We start from the raw sequence: 24,814 nt of genomic DNA on the forward strand, positions 1-24,814 counted from the left end.
CTACCTTTGAGTTGCTTAGTTCACTTTCATAAATGCCCAGTGCAGCTGATGGGCCTCTCTGCTGTATTTTTTCACCCATTTTCCTCTGATTCTGTGCCCTCCTCCTAGTTTCCCTTAGATGTGCACGTGTATACACCATATATGGGGTCAAGAACATAGAGTCATCTAGAAGCTATATGACAGATTAAGAAGAGGTCATTTGTTTATTGAATCTTGTTTGCTTTTCCATACCTTGTTGCATTTTGAATCTAACATCCGCATATCAGAGAGAACATGTGCTGAGGCTTATCTGCTCAACATGATCTGTTCTGGTTCCATCTATTTCCCTGCAAATGCCATTATTTTGTCCTTTTTAATAGCTATGTAATATTCCATGGTATGTTATGCAGTTTTATAAAATTAAATCATCCATTTCTTTGTGAAATATGTAATAAAAACTTGCTCTGATAGTAAATACACTAAGGTTAAAAAATTTAAAGCCCAGTAATGTTTTTTACACCATTACCTTCAGATGTTTAAAAACCACAATACTCATTGAGAAATACATTTTGAGCCAGTTGTTCATGCTTGTAATCCCAGTGCTTGAAGGATAAGATAGGAAAACTGAGAATTAAAGGCCATCCTGGGCTACACAACAAGGATGAGGCCAGCTTAGGCTACATAGTGAGAAAAATCAGTAAACAGAAGATACATATTTTATACCCTGACTTAAGTACAACCTAGACACATTTGACAATTTATATTTGTATAATTAAAAGTTTCACAGAACTTAGTAACTTATGAAAAATACTTTGATACCCTCTATTTCGTTTTTAAAAATGGTATCAATCCACCAAATTAATTGTATACCCATCTATAATTTGATAAAATACTGTTTTAGATTGTGATTTTGGCCATTTTGTGCTGCAATTTTATTGTAAATACTAATTTTTCATGTCTATGCAGGATGCTTCTGATGCTGGTAGATGCCTCTGACTTCTAGGAAGAGGGTAATAGGATAAGAATTTATTGATTTGTTTTCTTTCTGCAGCTCTTATGTATGAATATAAGTCTAGTGCATCATTAACTTAAGGAACTCACCAATTGGAAGTTGCAGTTTTCACCATCAACCTTTTGATCAGATTCTCTTCCTCAAAAAGTGGAAACATCTCTTCCAAGATATTTTTGTTGCAGAGTCCAGCAAAATGGCTGATGGTGGCATGGGTAACGAATCTACAAAATGCCCTGCCTATTCATCAACTTCTCAGAAAAAGCTACTTTGTGTATGTTCTTGTAATTCAAACATTTCTTCAGTTTGGGTGGTAGGAATGTTACAGACGTCAAGAATTTGTAGTGCAGAATTTTTAGTCTCACCAGAAAGAAAGAAAAAAATAGCAGAGACACTTCTGGTCCAGTCAGAGAATATAAAACATTCTACATCTTAGTACAGGTTGTAATCCGATCCCGTAGCTTCCTCCATATCCTATGAGTGCTTGTCAGAGAGTTTATTGCCTGTTTAGGTTGTTAAAGGAACATTTCTTTCTCACAGAGGAAGTGGGGAAAGTTGGTTACTTATATGTCATGATATTTCCAACCCCTACCAAATTATTTCTTAGAAATAATTAGTATTATTCTAGCTTCCCCCTTTTAAGTGGGGGTAAGTATAAAAAAGAGTTTTTGCTTAAAAACATAGGCAAGACAAGACTATAAATACATTTCTTAGTAAAATATAGGTATTTAACTTCGTATTTGAAGTTCAGTTAAATCTGAATTGAAAATATTATTATTATAAAGGTGACGTACAAATGGGTTACAGTTGCATAAGTCAGGTAATGAGGACGTTTTCCTTTTGGACAATGTCGCTCCTTCCCTCACTCTTTCCATTTTCCCCCATCCATGAGATATATATGTCATTGTCAAAATAGTGTCCAGTGAGTACCACTGCTGCATTTGTTCACTCTTTGTTCCTCCATTTCTGTGCCTCCCCTTACTCTCCCAAAGACAGATAAAGGAACAAACAAAACAAAAGGAAAAGAAAACAAAAACAGCAACTAAGTAAATCTGAATTTTTGAGAATTTTCTTCAGATGTAGAATGAGATTTATGGCTATGATTAAAGTGTTATGGCTACTTTATTTAAGATAATATCTGGTTATCTGGCTGGAATATTAAATATACTTCACTAAATCAGTTTGTATTAATTTCAGTCTATAGCTACTCAGCTGAACTGATTTGGCTACATCCATCTATATAACTAAGAAACAATGTGGAAGATAGTAGTTATAGCACCATTTTGGAGACAAATAGCAGTAAGTTTAAGAAAAGTCAAGGGCAGGGCATGATGGTAGAGGCTTGTAATCCGCTAATCAGGAGGTTTTCATAGGAAAATTGTGTTTCAAACCAACCTGGGCAAAAGCTAGCCATGTGTGGTGGTTCATACCTAAAAAATGAGTTTTCCTTAAAGTTGAACACTTGTTACATTTTTACCCTTAACTATTATTTGTGATTTGTTTTACTGAACAGTTAATGCCACAGAGGTATCTCCTAATAAATTGTTGCTGTCTTATTTTTGATGAGTGCATATTTTGTATATGTCAGACCAATTTATATATGTCATTTGAAGTATTTTACATTTTGAAATGAGTAATTGTGAAAGCAACAAAATTACCTTTTCTGGTGATTTTAAAGAATCATCAGGTAAGTTCTAATTTATCTGCTATGTAGGTTATGTAGACTCATCTGAAAGGGTAGATTGGGGTGAAAGACTTTTTAGTCTTCTCTAGACTGATGAACTAATGAATTGTATAGAATTTAGAATTTGAAAACGATAACAAACTACTTTGTATGTAATAACTATTATAGTATACATTAAAGACAAATCAGATTGTTTAAATTACAGTTCTCCATCAACAAGAATGTTACATCTTAAAAATTTTTCAAACTTCCTCTTTGGTCCTAGTTCTCAAGAACTATAAATGTAGAGAGAAAAGCACCCCACCGACAGTGGAGTCGCAGCAGCATAATGGAAGGAAAAGTCCCTCACATAAGGATGGAGAATGGCTCTGCTATTGAGGTATATAGGAGTCTTCTCAGCAAATGGTTAATGGCAAAATTATTTAAACTATCTCTCAGAGGAAAAGAAGTAAAGAAAGGAGGGAATTGACCATTTTCAAGTATGTAAATGTTTTTACTAAAAGCAGTGTATTTTTTCTTTGAGGAGGGCAAAATGGACTTTAAAGTAGAACACATTTTTATTAGACAAAGGGATCTGGTTTAAGGATCTTGGTTGTTCTTAATAGCAATAGTAGAATCTCAGTATAGACTTCTCAAAGATGTAGAGACCAAGTAATTTTTTTTTTAGTTCAGTTGTTCACTTCCTTGTTGACTGGTAGTGAGAACAGTTTCCTTTGTGAACTCCTCCATCTTTTTCAGATTATAGAAATGCCAGTAGTATTCCTACCAGGATTTTAATTATTATATACCATATGAATTAAAAATTAAAACCTCCCTTTAATATCCAGTTAAAGGATCTATACCATGAACAATTATAAGAAGAAAATTGCATTGATGTTAAGTAAGTGCAGGCTTGGTGGTCATGCCTATAATCCCAGCTACTTTGGAGGCAGAGATAGGAGGGTCATGGTTCAAAGCCATCCTAGGCAAAGAGACCCTCTTTGCACTTATATCTCAAAGAACAAGGTGGGCATGGTGGTTTATGCCTATAATTCTAGTTACATAGGGGACAGAGTTAGGAGGATCTTAAGGTCAGTCCCAGATGAAAGTGTAGGAACTTACCTGAAAAATCAGTTCAATGCTTATTACCTCTAATTCATCTTTTTTCTCTGTACGTACTAATTTTATCCTACTTTTCTTATATTGTATCTATTAAGTAAAAAAGTATTTCATCTATATATTTGAGAAATAACCTCAATGTAGTTGAAACTCAAGCTTGTTTTCCTAACAACATGTAGAGGCTCATTATACATATTTTGAGCATTTCAGAGGAGTATAAGGAAAGAACATGCAATTGTTCACCTACAATGTTTGCCATCTGCTGCCCATAGATAACTGTTGTTACTAAGACAAATATCTTTGTAGACACCTATGCAAGCATCTCAGTGTATACACATGTTCAGAAAGGAATCATGCCATCCATGCTTTCCCCACATAATGTTACACTAGAAACTTCTATGTCAACACAGGCATGTACAAAGTATCATTTCAGTAAGAAGTCTGTTAACTTTGTTGGAGCTATGTCATTTCTCTTTATTGTCCTTTCTATGAGATGATATCAAAGCACTTAATTGAAGAAAAAATTACAAAAAAATAAACTGGCCATTCCTCATTTAAAAAAAGATCTTACTCAAACAGTATTGTAATACTGTATCAAAAATGTGATTTTGTATATTTAAAGAGAATGAAAGTTTAGTTTTTAAAGGACAAGAAAAATTTAGGAAATAGTTGTGAAGAAATTATTTTGTTCTGTGGGGGAATAGGTAAATGAACATTTTACTAAGACTTCCTAGAATATGTAAATAGAAGTTGCATATAATAATAATGTGAAAAACTTGTTTTACCTCGTAGTTGCTCATCTGACTTTCAGTCATTGCTATATGCAGTTTTTAGGAAGAGGGAGGAACTATGTCTTTTGAGTGATACAAAAGACACTGTGCCTTAAGGAGGTCATGTGCCATTTTAGAAAGAAAAAAAAAAAGTCAGAATTACCAAGAGAGTAGTGATAGTGTTTGAGCACCTAGGGCACACATGCTGAAGGGAATAAAAATAAAGGAAAGATCACCAAGGTGCAGAGTCAGTGGCATTGCATCTTCTTTTATAAAAGTAAGAAAATCTGGGTTCCAGTGGCTCATGCTTGTTATCCTAGCTACTCAGGAGGCTGAGATCTGAGGATCATGGTTCAAAGCCAGCCCAGCCAGGCAAAAAGTCTGTGAATTCCAATTAACCACCGGAAAACCAAAAGTGACGCTGTGGCTTAAGTGGTAGAGGGCTAGCCTTGAGCTGAAGAGCTCAGGGACAGTGCCCAGGCCCAGAGCTCTAGCCCAATGGCTGCAAAAGAAAAAGAGAAAGAAAGAAAGAAAAAGAAAGAAAGGAAGGAAGGAAGGAAGGAAGGAAGGAAGGAAGGAAGGAAAGAAGGAAGGAAAGAAAGAAAGAAGAAAAAGAATGTAAGCAGTAGGCAATATGAGAAACGAAGTTGTTTTCTGGTGAAGGTGAAAGTGGTCGCATAGAGGCAGTGACAGCTCTAGGGAAGGCTTTGGCCACTTCACCACAGCTGCTTTCCCAAATGCTGGTGCCCATGCATGATGGATCCAGAAACTCTCTTTAATGCTCTGGATTTGAATGCAGAAAATGGATTCATTCTACCAAATTAACAAGAAATGAAAGCATCAGTGATTTTACAATGTGAACCAGAATACTACTGTTGGCCAAACCAGTGCATTGTCTCATTGCAAGCAAAAGTTAAATGATAAGCAGAATCATGATTGATCTGTATGATGGTATTATGGATAGCATTTATTTTCTTCTCAGTTCTGATTTGCAATAAAATTTCTGTTATATACTACCTTTTCTAAAACAAAACCAAGCCATTTCTAATAGAGACAATGAAGACAAACAAAAGCATTATTTGTTAAGCAAGGAAGCAGTTGTTCAGTGGTTATTTGTGTTGATGTTGTAGTGTAGCTCTCAGAGTTTTAGAATGATTTATTGTTTATAAAGGTATGTATAACATACTTTCATATATGTATGTATTCATATTCAATTTTTCCCTTTCTTATAAAAAGGTTTATTTTCATATTTCATATTTATATTTTATATGTAGTTTTCTTATTTTATAAATATGAAGCTTATAATATAGTTTCATATTCATATTTTGTACTATAAAGTCCATATTCATATTTTATAATATTCAGGAATTCCTTATTTCACCATTAGGATTTGTATAGTTTTCCTTTAAAAGGGGACATTTAGTGAAATTCATTAGAACTTAATTTTGGTTAATGAAGATGTATTTATTAATATTGGAGCAAATGTGTAATGTCTTCTATTTGACTTTATCCTGGAGCAGAAACTCTCTTCCCTAGGATACATTTCTATTAGTATTATGTGTTCATTTTTACTACTTGCTGAGTGGCAGAGAAAGAGAGAGGAAAAAAGAATTCTTTACTTTTTGTCCAGGAATTCTATACCTTTGGAAGAGTACTGGGACAAGGGAGCTTTGGAATGGTCATTGAAGCTACACACAAGGAAACAGGAACAAAATGGGCAATAAAAAAAGTAAATAAAGAAAAGGTAAGATTATTGGCAGCAGCATTCTGAGGACACAATGCCAATGCAGGTTCTAGTGGACGGAATTGCTCTGCATATCAACACAAGCTGTATCTCACCCTGAGGGCCATGACCAGAGCCTGTATATATCTGCTGGAGAAGAGTGGACATTTCTCAAGTGATAGAGCACCTGCTTACCAAGCATGTGTTAAAAAAAACCTTCATAGAAACCTTTTCAATTCCTTAAGAAGTTCTTTGTTGTTGTTGTTGTTTTGTTTTTTGAGACAAAGTCTCATTATGTTGCCAAGTTGGCCTTGAATTTGTAGTCCTCTTGCCTTTGCCTCCTGAGTGCAAGAATTACAAATGTAGGGCTGGGAAGGTGGCTCAGTGGTAGAGTGCTTGCCTTGCATGCATGAGGCCCTGGGTTCGATTCCTCAGCACCACATAAGCAAAAAGAAAAAAGCTGGAAGTGGCGCTGTGGCTCAAGTGGTAGCGTGCTAGCCTTGAGCTGAAGAGCTGAGGGACAGCACCCAGGCCCAGAGTTCAGGCCCCACGACTGAACCTCTCCCCCCCCCAAAAAAAAGAATTACAAATGTATATCACCAGACCCAGCTTTGAAGTCTTTGTAATTTTTTAGCACTATGGGCAACCATAATTCTACCTGGGATGTTATTTCCTTTGCTCTTTTGGTGTCAAGTAGGATTAGGAGCTCATTTAAAAAAACTGTATAGATAGGATACTTGTAACTTTATGTATTATCTTTCATTCATAGAATACATAAGACATTATAAAGTAGTAAAATCAGATTATATAGTCAATCTTGGACTATTGGACAACAGTCCCATATCAACAAATATGGGGCAATATATTATTGTGTTATTGCTTTATAGACAGTTCAAGCCATTTGGAGAGTGAGGTAGGAACAGACAGAATTGAAATGAATATTAGGAGAAATCGTGAGAGCTTTCCATATCTAGTCTCAGTAAGAATTCACCTCTTATGGTCACTGTTTCTCTCAATATTCTAGGTTAAACTTAAAATGTCCTTTCATTCTTCATGGGTAGGGTATAGGTATAGCAGGGTGACCAGTATCCTACTCAGCCTAAGAAGATAAAAGTTGGAGAGTAATGGGATTTAAGAGAATAAATTACTGTAGGTAAAAAATTAATAAGATATGTTTATTTTATGGCCAGTCCCCTTCCATCATGTTATTCTGAACTGGTATGAATGGAGGCAGGGGGAGGAGCTGGTCTTTTGTTATCCCTTCCAGGAATAGGTTTGTGTAGATATAAGATTGTAAGGAAGAGCAATACTTAAGTTGCCCAAATATGGCAATTTTGACATTCGTGGAGTTGATGATCATTTAGGCAGCGGTGATAACCCTCACCCCTAGAGTTTCTTAGGTGACTTGTACATTGGTGAAGGTGCCTATGCCCTGAATGAAGTTCTGGTGCTTCTGTAATATGTCTGCATTTACTTTGGCTGCCAGGCATGGTTAGGAAGTAAGTTGGGATTAGGTTGGTTTGAGTGTAAGGTCTCTCTTTTTAATCTGTGTCTCAGAGAAAGGGATTAGGAAGTGACATGACAGGGTTAAGGTAGAATCTCTACCTAGGGTTTCTCTTGGTATAAATAAATTAAATCAAAGTACCCAAACAAAACAAAAGAAAAGCATTTTGTTATAAAACTGAGTATAAATAATGTCCCTGACTTTTGTTATGCCAACATCAAAGGTTAGGTTTGATTTTGAAGGAAATATCAAGAAGCATATGAAAACCTGGAATGATTTTGTCAGGGGCTAGGAGCGATATTGTAACTAATTTATAGGAACAGTCTAAGAGGTAGGTATGGTTTGAAGCTAAATTAAATATAACTTAAAATTGATCAAAGGAAAGAAGAATAATAATGTCACCTGATAATGGGTAAATTACAAGATATTTGAAAAGGAAATTTCTCAAGAAATGTAGGAAAAAGTATAAAATCACTGACTTTCCTGAGAAAAGTAGGAGTGATACTCATAGGTGAAATCCATTTCCTTATTGATTTAGGCTGGAAGCTCTGCTGTGAAGTTACTTGAACGAGAGGTGAACATCCTAAAAAGTGTAAAACATGAGCACATCATACATCTTGAGAAAATATTTGAGTCGCCTAAGGTAAACCTGCTGCATTTTGAAAGTTGTTATTACAAAGTGAGTGTCATTCCATGGTGAAGCAAGGGCATGGGTTTGTAGCTAGAGATTGATGGGAACTTTTGGGAGGGCGTTTATTATTGGTTGTATAACTAGGTGTCTTAGGTGTTAGACTGATGTCTTTAAGAATATGTTCTGGGTGGCATATTGGAAACAAATGTCTAAAATTAGGGCAAATCCAAACTCAACCACATAGTAGATATAGATAACATTCCTTTTCTTTGATTCTTACTCCATTGGAATTTTGTCATAATTTTGCAAAGTTAGTATCATAACCAAGTTGGCATGGCATGTTTGGTACTCTGTGGAAAATACTTCATCCTATGTTTTTCTAATGTATTCCACCATCTTTATTCTCCCATGTTATTATTATTTTGTACTTTTTTTTGGTCAGTCCTGTGGCCTGAACTCAGGGCCTGGGCACTGTCCCTGAACTTCTTTTATTCAAGGCTAGCACTCTACCACTTGAGCCACAGCTCCACTTCTGGCCTTTTCTGAGGAATCGAACCCACTCCACCACTAAGCCACATTCCCCGTATTCTATACTTTTAAATGCCTATAATTTTCCTTTAGAGGTGTTCAGAAGCTGTGATGATTTTCCATCCTGCCTCTAGTTTGTTTAAAGTTTAATGTTTGTTTAATGTTTATGTCTTTGCTGGGAAGCAGGATGATGTGGTGAGGCCTATGGTCTCTGGGGTCAGACAGTGGTTCTACCATTTATTATGCTCAAGAACATGGACAGGCCATTCACCTCCTCTATATCTAACTTTCTCATCTGTAAAATGGATTTAATGGTAGTGTTGGCTTCATTTGGTTATAGAAGGACTAAAGGATTAAAGCGACAATAGATATAAAACATCTGTAGTTATTATTCTTTATTTCCTTTGCCAGTCTCTAAGGTATTTACTAATAGTCGATTTGGGTTGTGTGGTAAGTTTCTTTCATTAAGAATGCTTGGTTCTTTTTTTTTTTTATTGTGAGAATACTGTACAGAGGAGTTACAATTACATGGGCAAGATAAAAAGCACATTTCTTATCAAGCATTTTTGCCTCCTCGTTGTTTCCCCTTCCCATCCCTTCCCATACTCCCCCCACCCCCCACCAAAGTTGTTAAGTTCGTTTTTCGACATAACGACTTGTGCATCTCATTGTTGTAATGGGTCCACCTGTATCCTAGTTAAATGATTTGTTTTTTTTCCCTTCCCCTCCACAAATTATACCAACATCAAATACAGTGAAAGTATGGGTTATACTGTGGGGGAGGGACAAACAAAGCAACATAGAAATCATCTTATAAATATGATAGAAACAATTGCATGAAAGGAAAAAAAAACAAAAAAACATTTGAATACTTATCTTGAATACTAACATCAACTTATCTGACCTTTTCTGCTTGACTCAGACATATACTAGTTATTGCAAATAAGGGAAACCATGGCACCTAAGCTTCTTTGGGCCTGGCTTACTTCACTTAATATAATTTTTTCCAAGTCTTTCCATTTCCTAACAAATGGGGCAATATCATTCTTTCTGATGGAGGCTTAGAATTCTATTGTGTATATATAGCACATTTTCTTGATCCATTCATCTACTGAGGAGCATCTGGGTTGGTTCCATATCTTAGCTATGGTAAATAAGGTTGCAATAAATATAGTCATGCTGGTAGCTTTAGTGTGGTCTTGTTTGTGAACATTTGGGTAAATGCCCAAAAGTGGGATTGTGGGGTCAGAATGCTTGGTTCTTATGGAGAATAAATATAGGAATGATACCAAAAGTTTTCTCTACCTTTCTTCCCTTTTTAGTCTTTTGGTTGTGATTTTCTTCATTTGAGAGAGAGAGAGAGAGAGAGAGAGAGAGAGAGAGAGAGAGAGTACCAGTCTTGGGGCTTGAACTCAGGGATCTGGGTACTGTTCTTGAGCTTTTCTGCTCAAGGTTATCACTCTACTACGAGCCAAAGCTCCATTTCTTTCTTTTTGGTGGTTAATTGGAGTCTAAAGGACCTTCCTACCTGAGCTGGCTACAAACCAAGATCCTTAGGTCTCAGCCTCCTGAATAGCTAGGATTACAGGAGTGAGCCATCACTGTCTGGCTATTTTGTTCTTTATCATCAATTTTGATCAATTTGATTGTGACTTATCTTGGTATAATTCCCTTCATGTTTCTTGTGCTTCACATGGGATTTTTTTAGTTCTGTAATTTTATAGGTTTTCATCAAATTTAGAAAAAAATGACTATTTCTTCAAATCATTATCTTTTTATCTGAGAACTTCAAGTACTTGTGTTAGATTGTTATATTGTTCATAGTTTGCTGGTACTTTATTGAACTTTTTCAGTATTTTTCATACTTTATTTTGTTTTATATAATTTCCTTCCTTCCTTCCTTCCTTCCCTCTTTCCTTCCTTCCTTTCTTCCTTCCCTCCTCCTTTCCTTCCTTCCCTCCCTCCCTCCCTCCTTCCTTCTTTCCTTACCTCCTTCCTTCCTTTCCTTTCTTCCTTCCCCTCCTTCCTTCTTCCTTTCCTTCCCTCCTTTCCATCCCTCCCTCCCTTGCTTCCTTCCTTCCTTCTTTCCTTCCTGTTTTTGGTAGTTCCAAGGTTTGAACTTAGATCTTTGTGCTTGCTGGGCAAATATTCTATCATCTTTTTGCTTTAGTTTCTTTCTTTCTTTCTTTTTTTAAAAAAATAGGATCTCTTGATTTCTCCCCCCCCCCCCAAGTTGGCCCCTGACAATAATCCTCTTAACTATGACTGGGATACAGTGTGTTTCTGGGATTATAGACATGTACCTAACTTTCACTTATATAATTTTTACTGTCATGTTTTCAGATTTAATAATCTCTCCTATAACATCGTATGTGCTAGTAATCTTCTAGTGAAAATTATATATATATACATGGAATATGTATAACATGATATATGTATATTTGTCATCTTAAAATACTTAATCTGTCTTCTTTCTTACATATAGTTACAGCTACTTTAATGTCATATTCTACTAATTTTATCATGTGTATTGCTAGGTCAAATTTTGATTGATTTGATTCCTACTTTATTTTGAGTTACATTTTTAAGCTTTGTATACATATTAACTTTTTGAAAGTTCACATATTATACTCCTCATATTTTATGAGCATATATTAACGGAACAACAGCGTTTCATTATGATAAATGTATAGATGTATATAGTATGCTTTGAACAAATTCACCCTCTCAGTTATATTTTCTTAACTCTCTCCTTCCTTTTTCAAATAATGTTTAGTGGGTTTTATTATACTGTCTTTATTGTGTGTATGTGGGTGTGTTTGTGGGTGTGTGAGAGAGATAGATGTATCTTGATCCTCTTCACCCTCGATATCCTTTTCTTTACCTTCCTCACTCCTGCTAATCTTGCCTCCATACCAGTCCCCATTTTATATTCATGTTTTATTATCATTATTGCTGTTGTTGTCATCACTTTGGGTGTAGATTCTCTTTATGAGTAAAAACAGGTAGTAGTTAGCCCTTTGAACTTGTCTTATCTCATTCAACATAATGATCTTCAGTCCTTTGTTAATTTTTGATGGAATGCTAATAAATGTGCATTTGGGTCAGGTATTTTTGCATTTAATTTATATAACTATGTGTAGTAGAGGGTGTAGGATCTTTTTCTATAGTCCTGATTGGCAGTCCTGCTCCAATGTCCTGAATTCTGGGATTACAGGCATAAACTACCGTACCCAGCTCTTATATCTATTATTGAGCTTTATTTTAGGGTATTATTAAGTCACTAGGAAATAATTTGAAGTATACTTTCATCTTTGCTAGGTGGCACTAGAGCAATTGTTAATCTAGGACTAATTTTTCCCTGTTACTGAGGTAGGACCTTTCTGAGTACACGTATTGTACCCAATGACACTTGAGTTACAAGATTTTTTTCACTCTGGCTAATGGGATCAGAAACTATTCCTGGCCATGTTTGAGCTCCAGTGATTTCCCACTCTGCACCTTTTGCATGGTTCTCTTCCAGCTTCTGGGGAGGAAAGCATGTGCTGATTAGTATTCTGCTGAAGATTTGAGGGTATAAATGTCTAGGTCTCTCTCTCTCTCCCTCCCTCTCTTGGTCTCTCTCTCTCTCTCTCTCTCTCTCCCTCTCTCTCCCTCTCTTTCTCTCTGTCTCTCTGTCTCTCTCTCTCTGTTTCTCGCTCACTCAACAGCTTTCTCCTCTGATATTCTGTTCTAAAATATTCTATGAATTTAAGTTGTCTTAGCCTAGCTGGACTCAGCTTCACTTCCTAAATTTCTGGAGGCTCCTGGGTCTCCAAGAACTCCCCAAGTCATCTAACTTTAGTAGATAGATTCTGCATATTCCCCTTGCAGTTCCTCTGTGGCTTCTGTGCGCTGCAGTCCTCGTGGTCTCATCAATTTTCCCCAGTGCTGTGCTTTTCTCCTGTCATCTCCATGGATTTCCCTTTCCATGTCCTATGGTGTAGAAACTCTCCAGACAGGCAGGTAAACTGTGGACTTGTCTCATGTGTTTTTCTCTCAGAGATCACTGCTATGTTACCTGATGTCTAAAGTCTCAAAGTTTTTTTTGTTTTGTTTTGTTTTTGGTCCAGACGTGGGGCCTGAACTCAGGGCCTGGGTGCTGTCCTTCAGCTCTTCAGCTCAAGGCTAGTGCTCTACCACTTGAGCCACAGCACCACTCCCGGCTTTTTTCTTTTTGCTTATGTGGTGCTGAGGAATCAAACCCAGGGCCTCAGGCATGCAAGGCAAGCGCTCTACCACTGAACCACCTTCCCAGCCCCCTAAAGTCTCAAAGTTTTTGTGTGTTTTGCCTACTTCTTAAGTTGTTTCAGGCAGAAGAGTAAATCTAGTCTTTATCAGTCCATTATGGGCATAAGTGGAAGTTTAACTCTAGCAGAGTTGGAAGGCAGAGGAAACCATCATCTGTGGTTGCCTTTTTTTGTTATTGTTGTTGGTTGTGGGGGTTGAACTCAGGGCCTCAGCGCTGTCCCTCAGCTCTTAATTTCAAGGCTAGCACCTTACCACTTGAGCCACAGAACCACTTCCGGCTTTTTTTTGCTTATGTGGTGCTGAGGAATCAAACCCAGGGCTAATGCATGTAAGGCAAGCACTGTACCACTGAGACACCTTCCCAGCCCCATGTGGCTGCCTTTTTATGCAATGCTTGTTCTGGATTCACATGGGGTCAGGTTTGCCCTCTTTGCCCCAATAACACAAACAAATGTCTAAACATCTGAAGGAATTTGCTGCCTGATTGGTTGCATTACTACTGACCAACCAATCTGAATATGCTATGGCTTCTTGTGATTTAAAATGTATATAATTTATTAGAAAGTATATAATTATTAAAAATATAAACAGTATTCTATAAGTTCTATTGATAGCATTTTGATGAACATAAATATTTAAAATTGATTCAACTTATACTGCAGTTATTGCTAACGCAGCATCCCTTTCTAGATAGTTCACTGATTATTTCATGTTCTAGTGATCTTACAGTGCTGTCAATAAAAAAGTATGGCCCAGTCCAAAAGCTTATTTTTTATGTGTCAGAAATTGCAGATACTTTTGAAATTCCAAAGAATCAGAATTGTGTCTATAAGGAAGGTTGTAACCTTCTTTCCCCTTTTATGCTTACTGGTTGTACCCCCAAAACTTAAGAACAACAAAACTCTAGCATTATAGGTTAAAATGGAAACATGGTGTGCTGTGTCTGATAATACTATCAGAAAGACCTGCATTTTAGTTGACTGTAAATCTTAGATGACTTTGCTGTTGAAATGTCTAACGAAATCTTAATGTGCCACAAAAGAGACAATAAATGTGAAAAAGGAATTTCATCCATGCTTTTTACTATTCAGACCCAATTAGTCACTAAGCCCTACTGTTTCTTCCTCCTAGGTATTTTCACATCTTTTTATTTTCTCTATCCTTGTCTTCATTCTGTATCTTACATCAACCTCCTATAACCAGAAATGAGTTAAATTTGGCTTGCTGTCTATTTTTTGTATGGCCCATAAGCTAAATTCTCTACATGTAAAAGTGTAGTATTTTATGACATGTGAAATTATATGAAACTCAAATTTCCAAGTCCATAAATATGGTGTCATATTGTTTATGGCTACTTTCACGCTGCAGCAGCATAGCTGAGTATTGAAAGGGACTATGGCCTACAAAGCCAATAATATTTACCCTTGGCTTTGGCCTTTATAAAAAATTTTGCTTATCTCTGCTCTACATTATTGTTATTGTTAGTGTTCATTTAGATATAACAACTTCCCCCTCCCAAGTCACCAGCATAAAACTCTTCAGGGACTTGAATATTGTGATGGTGGTGGTGGTGTGTGGAGGTAGTACATATTCTTTACAAACTACCGCCAACCTGTTCTTTTTGGCCTCATTCCTCATTTCTCCCCTCTTTCCTACTCTACCAAACTCCAAATGCTCTTAACTTTGGGATATTTATTATTCTTTTAATAACAAATGCTGTTTCAAGCTGTGCAGTCTTTGCACATACTATGTGCAGAGCACATAGTACAGATCACCCGATGTGGAAGAAACAACTGTATTGTCAAAGCTCATAGAACTCATAAACTTTATAGACCACAAAAAAGACAATTTGCCACATGAAGATTAGAATGTGTTTGTGAAATTTGTGAAATGTATGTAATCACTTAATAACAATAACACCATTCTTTTCTTAAATCCCTGTTCAGACATCAAAACTTGGCTTAAAGGTTTTTCTCAGTGAGTATTCTTTTGAGAGAGGCTGGCCCTTCTCCGTAACCTGATAGCAGTGTGAAGCATTAGCATTATTCTATGAGCTTCTTGAGGGTACTTTATCTCATGCTTCTTTGTTCCTGTAGTAGAGTATCTAGTAGAGTATCTTGTATACTGTATAATATATGAAAATATTTTTGAGTGAAAAAATTGATAAACAACATTCTGGTCTTATATGCAGAGTAAAACATTTTGAAGATATCCAGATATATAATTTATTCTCTCTTGTTCTTTCCTTTAAATGTATTATGTCAGAAAATGTACCTTGTGATGGAGCTTTGTGAGGATGGAGAACTCAAAGGAATTCTGGATAGGAAAGGACAGTTCTCAGAGAATGAGACAAGGTGGATCATTCAGAGTCTTGCATCCGCTATAGCATATCTTCACAACAAGGGTAAGGAGAGGACCATGTGGCTCACCAACTCCATCAACGCAGAGAGATAGCACTTTTGTTTAAGGAGAATTATATTCAGGATTCATAATCACATTAACAGAACCTAATAATATAGATGATTTGTATTTATTTATTTTTATTGTGAAAATACTGTACAGAGGGGTTACAATTACACGAGCAAGGTAATGAGTACATTTCTTATCAAGCATTGTTGCCTCCTCCTTTGTTTCCCCTTCCCATCCCTTCCCATCTCCACCCCACCTTCCCCTTCCCCTCCTCCACCCCCCCCACGCCAAAGTTGTAAAGTTCATTTTTTGACATAGTGTCTTGTATATCTCATTGTTGCAATGGGTCCACCTGTATCCCTATTTATTTTCTATTTTTCCTTTATGAATATTTCTATTCAACAATCTAAAAAGCACTTAATAAGTAGACAAATCAGTATAAATATGAAATTTCCATAAAAGTATAGATGACTTTGAGAAGTTTGAGGGACACACCAAAAATTGAGCAGAAAATACAGAAAATTTCCTTATATCCCCTACTTCCACCTATGTACAGCCTCTCAAAATCCCATACGATGGGGGTGAAAAATATTACAGTTGATGAGCCTACACTGACACGCCACTGTCACCCAAAGTTCATAGTTTACATTAGGGTTTGGCTGCTGGTGTGCATTCTGGGGGCTTTGGCAAATGTGGGATGACACAGATCCACTCTGTGGTATCATCACACAGAGTAGTTTCAGAATACTTGAAGAGGGTGGAGTGGGATCAAGGGGAGGAGGTAGACAAATGAGGAGAAGGAAGGGGAGTGCACTCATAAATTCAATATGTGTCCTACAAAATTAAGAAAGGGGGGTTGCAAGGGCGGGGTAAGGATGATGAGGGGGCGACAATGACTAAGACACATTGTATTTCAGACTGCTGTGTTGAATGCCACCTCCTTTGTACAACAACTAGAAGCTAATGTTAAAAAAAAGTTGAAAGTATTCTAATTCAAAATAGAGGCATGGCTTAAGTGAGAGTGCTAGCTGTGAGCAGAAAAAAGTATCCTCATTATTTTAATAGCTTTACCGTTATTCGTATTACTGTTACTCTTTTGCCTCATGTTTCTCCTTTTCTTCGAAGCTATTTTTTGTTTAGATATGATTTAAAATTTTTTTTCATTTTATAAGTGAGGAAAACTTTGACAAAATATACAATGCTATTTGGCATGTTAAACCTGATGCTGAAACCCAATAGTTCCTTTGGCAGATATTTCCTGAGCACTTACTGCACTTTGTTAGGTCTTAGAATCACAAAGACTGAAAAATGAAACCTCTGCCCCTCAAGGCACTTAGGCTAGTGGGACATGGAGATGGGAAGCATCTGTAACCCAGGACAATGATTTCTCTAATGGAGAGCCTTATAAAGTACAAGACTCAGGAGAGCACAAGTGTCTCATTTGATTTGGAAGGTCAGGAAAGAATTCAGGGGAACTGAATTTATGTGAACTGAGGAATACAAACTCAGACCAAAAATGGGAGGGCTTTCCAGGTAGAGGGAAACAATTTTTGCCAAAACTTAATATTATGATCATATCAGTCCTTCCATTTGAAGCTATAAATTCAGGATAATTCTAAATAAAATCTTCATATTTTTCATGAAACTTAAAAGATTATTCTAAAATACAGTGAGAGTAGCAAAGACAACAATGAAAAGAAAGACAGTGGAGGGAGCAGAGATACCTGGCCTGCCAAAGATCTAAATATAGATAAATTGATTATAGATATTATAGATTATAGATATATTGATTATATATAGAGAGAGAGATATTGATTAATATAGCTTGGCATTTATGAAAGAACAGACGAGTAGAGCAACAGACACCAAAGACATGAAAAACAAAGCCTGAGGAATATGCAAGGAGGTAAAACAACAACAAATGATTAGGTATAGTTGCCACTCTCGGGCTCATTCAACTACATTTTCCTAGCAGTTGTCCACTTTTTAAAATCTAGAGTCATGACTTTTCTGAATATGAACTGAACTCATTATTTGCAAAAGAAATGTTTAATATATGATTATTTGTATGTACATAACAAATCCTACCTGAGCTTTGACATGCTCAACCAGAGATATTATGTACCAAAGGGTTTTAAAAATTATTATTTTAGCATACCTAGAGTAGAAAAACGCATGCTGATTTTGTAGAAAGCATATACTATAATAAGTATAAGTTGTTCATATGTAGCCAAATTGCAGTGTGTTAAGATGTATCTATCTGTTGACAGTAGCATATACATAGACATGAAGGAGAACTAAGGATATGGGGAAACCTTACTGAGCTGTGACTAACACTGTCTCCCTCCCCCCGGGAGTGCTTAGCCCCTGGAATACTCTCTTCCCTACTCACCAGTCTACTTACTGTGAAGACCAGAAGGTTGGGCCACATGGGGAGAGAGAAAAAGAAAATGGCTTCTTGGGTCCAGAAACATGGGTAAAGAGTTTGTTTATGAGAATAGCTAGAACAGGGAAGAATTAGAGTTGGCACTCCCTCAGATTTTTCAGCAGTGGATATTGATCTGTTAATTATATTTATTTGTTCTATCTGTATCCCCTCTAATTATTTTTCTATGATTCATTTCATTTGATTTGTTGTTTATTTTCTTGGTAGATATAGTACACAGAGATCTAAAACTGGAAAACATCATGGTTAAAAGCAGCTTTATTGATGCTAACAATGAAATGAACTTAAACATAAAGGTAAGGTATTGCAAGTCTTGGTAAACATTTGCCTATGAACAGTTGGAGAGCAAAGTGGCAAAGTGCATCTTTTTCAGAAACATTTTGGTAGATTTTAAGCAGCCTGAATAAAAGTGGCTTCTGCTAAAAAAATTTCACAAAAGAGGTTGTAACTGACAAGAATAATTTTACAAGTTAAGTGGGTGCTCCAAATGTGTTTTTTAAAGTACATACTCATTTGGATAGTTCTAAATCATTAGTTAATAGCAAGCAAACAGATGCTCTGAATTCTAATTAATTTTAGAATTATGCCTGGTAATTTGATGTAAATGTGTTACAGATTTAGAGAAAAACACCTTGGCTGTGCTTTTGATACTAAATTAATGCTGCACTCTGTATTTTTCATTGAAAATTTTCCTGGGTATTAATATTTATGTCTTAAGCACAATTAATGTGCCAAGTGTTTATCCTTGAAGATTTTATTCAAATTAAGTGCTCCTTAATGTCAAATAAATGATAGGATACATTATTTATTACTTAGTATCTTAATAGCGGCTGCTTTCAAAATATGTGAATGTGTTAATTTTGGAATGAAATGGGGCCTGGGTAAGTTGTAGAAGCTAAATTCCTGTGTACTGCAAATAGTCCAACAATGGTGTAAACCCACTTACCACAGAAATGTTCTCTCGTTAGCGCCTCTGTAAACTCCACAAGGGCAAGGACCATGTACATCTTACTCACTTTGGAACCTGGAATGGTGCCTGAGACATAAAATATGCTCAGTTAATATTTTGGTGAATGAGAGAATTGATGTTTTTCAAAGGACTAAATTGGCTTCTGAGATCCTTTTTTGGGGGGTGGGGTAGGGAGGTGAGAGGACTGGGACTTGAACTCAGGGCCTGGGTACTTATTATCTCTTAGCTTTTCCACTCAAGGCTGGTGCTGGTGCATTACCACTTGAGCCCCACCTCTACTTCCAGCTTTTTGCTGGGTAACTGATGATAAGAGTCTCAAAGCCTTTGCTGCCTGCACTGGCTTTGAACTGTGACCTTCAGATCAAAAAGCCTCTTGAATGGTTAGAATTACAGATGTGAGTCACTGGTGCCCAGTTTCTCAAACCTTTGCATATTGGACATTTATATAGATTTTCTGTAGAGAAAGATACATATATTCCAAATGGGACATTCATATACCTTCCAGAGAATGATTCATATATTTAGAAAATTAATGATATCATATGTTCACTAGAAACATTTTTTTAAATTCTATAAGATACTGGCAGCTTTGCATTCAATGTGGACCAAAAGCTTATATTTGGTTGTGTGATCAATAAATGTGCCTGTTTTTCTGCTTTTGGCCTAAGGGTGTTTCACCTTAGGAGACAAAATCAAGGGCATATACTGAATATTTAATAACCAAATGTTTAATTACTAAGATTTAGAACAGAGCAGGAAGACTGCATTTGCAGCAGAAGGCCTCCAGTGTATTGGTAGTTCTACTGTGTTTGTGCAGGCTTTTTTTTTCTTGCTAATTTTCTTCTAGTTTTTAACAGTGCATTAATTATTTTAATTATACTTTTGAATCACAAAGGAAATAATAGTAAGGAAAAGACAGAATTTGCCAATTATAAATAATGATTAAAAAGGAGCATTTCAGTGAGCACTCACATGGATAATTATTTACATTTAGAACACTTTACTGGGATAAAACTTGAATATCAGAAAAATAGACAATAAATATACCAAGGCAAGAATGTTTTCCAATGAAAGACAAAAACTTTCTGTTTTGAACAAGTGGATTTAAAGCAAGAACCATCAGCTCATGGATATCTCAAGATTTGTAAAAACAGGCTTCTCCATCCAAAAAGGTAGCTGGGGAAAGAAAAACAAGGTCCCATTAGTAATTCAGAGAAGTCTTGTTCCCTAGAGCAATGAAGTGAACACTCTTAAAATGTGGCAGTCCTGTTTTCTGGATGAGTAAGCCCTGGGACAGGAAATAGATGATCATGCCTGCATCTCTTCTCCTAGGTGACTGATTTTGGCTTAGCAGTAAAGAAACATGGTTCCAGGAGTGAGGGCATGATGCAGACCACATGTGGGACTCCTATCTATATGGGTAAGTTAGTAGACTTAAAAGTATTCTTTTTCTCTTTGGTCAGAGACCAGAACTTGAACGCAGTACCTGATGCTTTTGCTCTTTGGCTATTGTGCTACAAATGGAACCACACCTCCAGCCACAAGGATTGTTTTTCTATGTAAAGAAATTGAACAACTAATATGGATTACAACTTGAACAGTTAGATTTTGCCATATTACATCTCTGAGCAAGCTTCTTTTTCTTATGTCAACTAATCTGTTACTCTATTATTTTTCTCATAGTTTTGACTTTTAAAATTGTTTTATTTAAAAAATCATGCTTCTCTGGGATCCTTTTGAAGTTGTATCTTTTAAGTTTGAGGGAGGAATACCTAAAATAAAAGATATTTAACAAAATTTGTTAAATCTTGCTAAAATCATGTGTGTATTGATTTTTTTTGCATTTTTATCCAATTTCATTGTTTCATAAGGACTGTTGGTTAATATATTTTGGTAGCAACACACTACTGTTCTTCTTAATGTGATTTAAACAACTTCATTAAAGTTTAATTTCAATAGCATGAAATAGCATAATACAGTGTTTTTTCATATATTCAGAATTGTACAACCATTACTACAATCTAGTTTTAAAACAATTTAACCACAAAAAGTTTCCTGGTATTCATTTGTACTCAGTCTCATTCCTGTCTAAGCCCCAAGTAGCCACAGATCTTCTAGATTTGCCTTTTCTTTTTCTTTCTTTTTTTCTTTCTTTCTTTTCTTCTTTCTTCTGTTTGTTTCTTTCTCTCTCTCTCTCTCTCTTTCTCTTTCTTTCTTTCTTTTTTTTTTTTTTTTTTGGTCAATTGTGGGGCTTGAATTCAGGGCCTAGGTGCTATCACCTGAGCCTCCTTGTACTCAAGGCTAGTGTTCTACCACTTGAGCCACAGTACCACTTTAGATTTGTCTTTTCTTTACCCTTCTCTTCCATCTCTTCTCCTTCCCCTTCTCCCCCCATTTCCCTTCCCCCTCCTCTTCCCCTTCTCTTTCCCTTTCTCTTACTCATCCCTTGCCTTGTTTCCTTTCTTCCTTCATACCTCTTTCCTTCCCTCCCTTCCTCCATCTCTCCCTCCCTCTGTCCTTCCTTCCCTCTCCTTTCTTTTTCTAATCTTTAGATGTTTCCTTTCTTGACATTTTATATAAATGGTACCATACCATATGTAGTCTTTTATATGTGCTTACTTAATGTTTTCAAGGTATAATCGTGTTATGGCATTTATCTGTAGTCTATTCTTTTATGTCTTGAATAGTTATTCATTGCATGGATATGCCATATTTTGTTTATCCACTTATTAGCTGATAGCTACTTGGATTGTTTCCAGTTTGAGCCTATCATGATAATGTTTCTGCAACCATTTGTGCACATGTCTTTATAAGGACATTTGGTTTTATTTTTCCTGAGTAGTTATCTCAGAGTGAGACTGTTGAGTGAAAAGTCTATGTTGGGCTGGGAAGGTGACTCAGTGGTAGAGTGCTTTCCTTGCATGAATAAGGCCCTGGGTTCAATTCCTCAGCACCACATAAGCAGAAAAAGCCAGAAATGGCACTGTGGCTCAAGTGATAGAGCGCTCACCTTGAGCTGAACGACAGCGCCCAGGCCTAGAGTTCAGACCCACGACCGACCAAAAAAAAAAAAAAAGTCTTTGTTTAGCTTTTTAAAAAAACTGTAAGGTTTGTTTCAAAAAAAAAAAAAAAGTGGCTAGGTGCTATTTTCCCACCAGCAATGTGTTAGGATTCACATCTTTGTCAAATGATGGTTTCAGTTTCTTTACATTCTTCTTGACTCTTTAACTATCTTTAACTATCTTTTTAATTATAGCTATTGTAGAAGGTATTAAAAAATATCTCAATATGGTTCTTACCTTTTATTTTCTGATGATTGATGATATTGAGTATCTTAGCCACTTGTATTAATTTCTCTTCTGAAATGTCTATTGCAACTACTGAGATATTATAAGATAATTTAAGAATATTAATAAAATATGTAAAAATTTTAAAATATTGAACTATCCTTGTATTTTTAGATTAAACCCAGATGACTTAATACCATGCTCTATTCAGATTATTACCACTTTATTTGTGAGCTTTGACTTTAGCTTTCTTTCTTATGTGCTGCCTTCATCCTTTTTGATAATATTATACCAATAACCAAATGTTTAATTAACAAAGCTTCACTTAAAAATAAAAAAATACTTTCTACAAGTTCATGACTTTTTATAACAGTGGATATTGTCTATTAATGAATAGTTTGAAATTTCTCATTAAAATTTTTATCCTGTTCCCTTTTAGGGATATGTTTTATTATGTTTTCAATTTATAGTAGGTTATTTAAGTTTTCTATATTGTGAATAGTTTTAATTATTTACATTTTGGTAGAAAATTGTTCATTTCTTTCAGACATTAAGTTTTATTGAGATAAAGGTACATATTATATCCAGTGTGTATCTTCATTATAGAGCCCTATAAGGTCCTAATATTTCTTAAGAAGGTAAGATGATATAGTATTAACAATATGGCCTGTGAAATCTGGCTAACTACAATTCCAGCTTTTATAATCTATTTTGTCATAGTTTCTACTTCTGTATACTATATAGGTTATGGCACTCATTTAGCAAAAAAGAAAATTCGTGAGAGCCTGTTTTGTTCCAGATTTTTCTAGGCACTAGAAATACAACAGTGAACAACACATAATGTTTTATTTTAATATTCTCATTGTACAAACATTAGGCAAGATAAAAATATCTAGTGTTGAGAAGTATTAAGAACAAAATAGAATTGGTAGTAAAGACAGGAAGTATTTATGATGATAATAATGTCTTTCTTATCAGATTGATGAGTTAAATAGGAAAAAATATAAAGTACTTATTTAACATAGTGCTCACCACTCTACCACTTGAGCCACAGAGCACTACTTATGGTTTTCTGGTGGTTAATTGGAGATGAGAGTCTCACGGACTTTCCTGCCCCAGCTGGCTTTGAACCATGATCCTCACATCTCGGCCTCCAGAGTAGTTAGGATTACAGGCATAAGCCAGCAGTTTCTGGCTTAATAATACCTATTTTATATTAATATTAATCAAATGTGTTAGTGATTGGGATAATTTATTGGCTTTTTCAAAAACCATCAATGTCTAGTATTACTTGGTTTGTTGTTTCATTAATTATAGCTTGTATCATTTTTATTTTGGCTAAATTCCTTATGTTTAATATCTTTTTATTCGTTTGTAACTTCCTCAATTGCATATCCATTTATTTTCAGTCTTCTTATTTTCTAATAAATACATATAAGGCTGTATATGTTCTTCTGAGTACTTCTGGGATTGTTCCTTTTGCTATGAAGTATTCTAATTTTGTGATCCATTCTTATTACTATAATTTTAGTCTTCTTTTTTCATCCAAGAATTATTTGGAAGTGTGTTGGAATATTTTCCAGGTAATTTGGATGTGGTTGATGCTTGTATAAGTGTGTATTAGTTTTCATAGTTTTTGTTTTATTAGTCTTATTTTTTTCTTCCATGATAATGGATGATAATATCTTAAGGTTTTCAACTTGTAGTAATTTTCTTTTTTTTTTTATTGTGAAAATACTGTACAGAGGGGTTACAATTACATGGGCAAGATAATGAGTACATTTCTTATCAAGCATTGTAGCCTCCTCCTTTGTTTCCCCTTCCCATCCTCCCCCCGCACCCCCACCCAATCCTCTCCGCTTCCCCCCGCCCCCACCAAAGTTGTAAAGTTCGTTTTTGACATAACCACTTGTACATCTCATTGTTGCAATGGGTGTAGTAATTTTCTTTGTAATTGAACCCATTATCAGTTTCTGCAAGTGCGGCATTGGATATTTAAAAAAAAAATACACACACACACACACAACACACACACACACACACACACACACCAGCTGGGCACCAGTGGCTCCTGCCTATAATCCTAGCTACTCAGGAGGCTGAGATCTGAGGATCACAGTTCAAAGCCAGCCCGGGCAGGAAAGTCTGTGAGACTCTTATCTCCAATTAACCACCAGAAAACTAGAAGTGGCGCTGTGGCTCAAGCATTAGAGTGCTTGCCTTGAGCTGAACAGCTGAGGGACAGTGCCCAGGCCCAGAGTTCAAGCCCCATGACCAACAAAAATTATATATATATAGCTGGTTTGTTAAGCACAGAAATTCTACATGAGTGATTCAGACTTTCTATATTGTTAATTTATGTCTGTTAGCTGCTTCTGTTGATTCTTGAAATTTATTGAAGTCATCTACCAAGGTAGAGCTTTATGCCAGGCACACCATGGGTGTGATCTCAGGAGGCTGAGATCTAAGGATAGAGGTTCAAAGTC

The 24,814-nt window shown here is 35.9% G+C and overlaps 1 protein-coding gene across 1 annotated transcript in view; it reads left to right on the top strand.

Annotated features, from left to right (window-relative positions):
- Positions 1-1,184: 1,184 nt before the first annotated feature.
- The window catches only part of Stk33 (serine/threonine kinase 33), a 69,018-nt gene continuing 45,388 nt past the window's right edge, over positions 1,185-24,814 (top strand). The window contains exons 1-7 of the mRNA XM_042691547.1: positions 1,185-1,262; positions 2,938-3,051; positions 6,171-6,284; positions 8,306-8,410; positions 15,482-15,620; positions 18,279-18,367; positions 20,374-20,461. Coding sequence (XP_042547481.1) covers positions 1,185-1,262; positions 2,938-3,051; positions 6,171-6,284; positions 8,306-8,410; positions 15,482-15,620; positions 18,279-18,367; positions 20,374-20,461 — 727 coding nt within the window. The remainder of the gene's footprint in view (positions 1,263-2,937; positions 3,052-6,170; positions 6,285-8,305; positions 8,411-15,481; positions 15,621-18,278; positions 18,368-20,373; positions 20,462-24,814) is intronic.

This window comes from Dipodomys spectabilis, unplaced genomic scaffold, assembly GCF_019054845.1.
Source record: "Dipodomys spectabilis isolate Male_0828 unplaced genomic scaffold, ASM1905484v1 ptg000145l, whole genome shotgun sequence".
NCBI classification, from domain to species: domain Eukaryota; kingdom Metazoa; phylum Chordata; class Mammalia; order Rodentia; family Heteromyidae; genus Dipodomys; species Dipodomys spectabilis.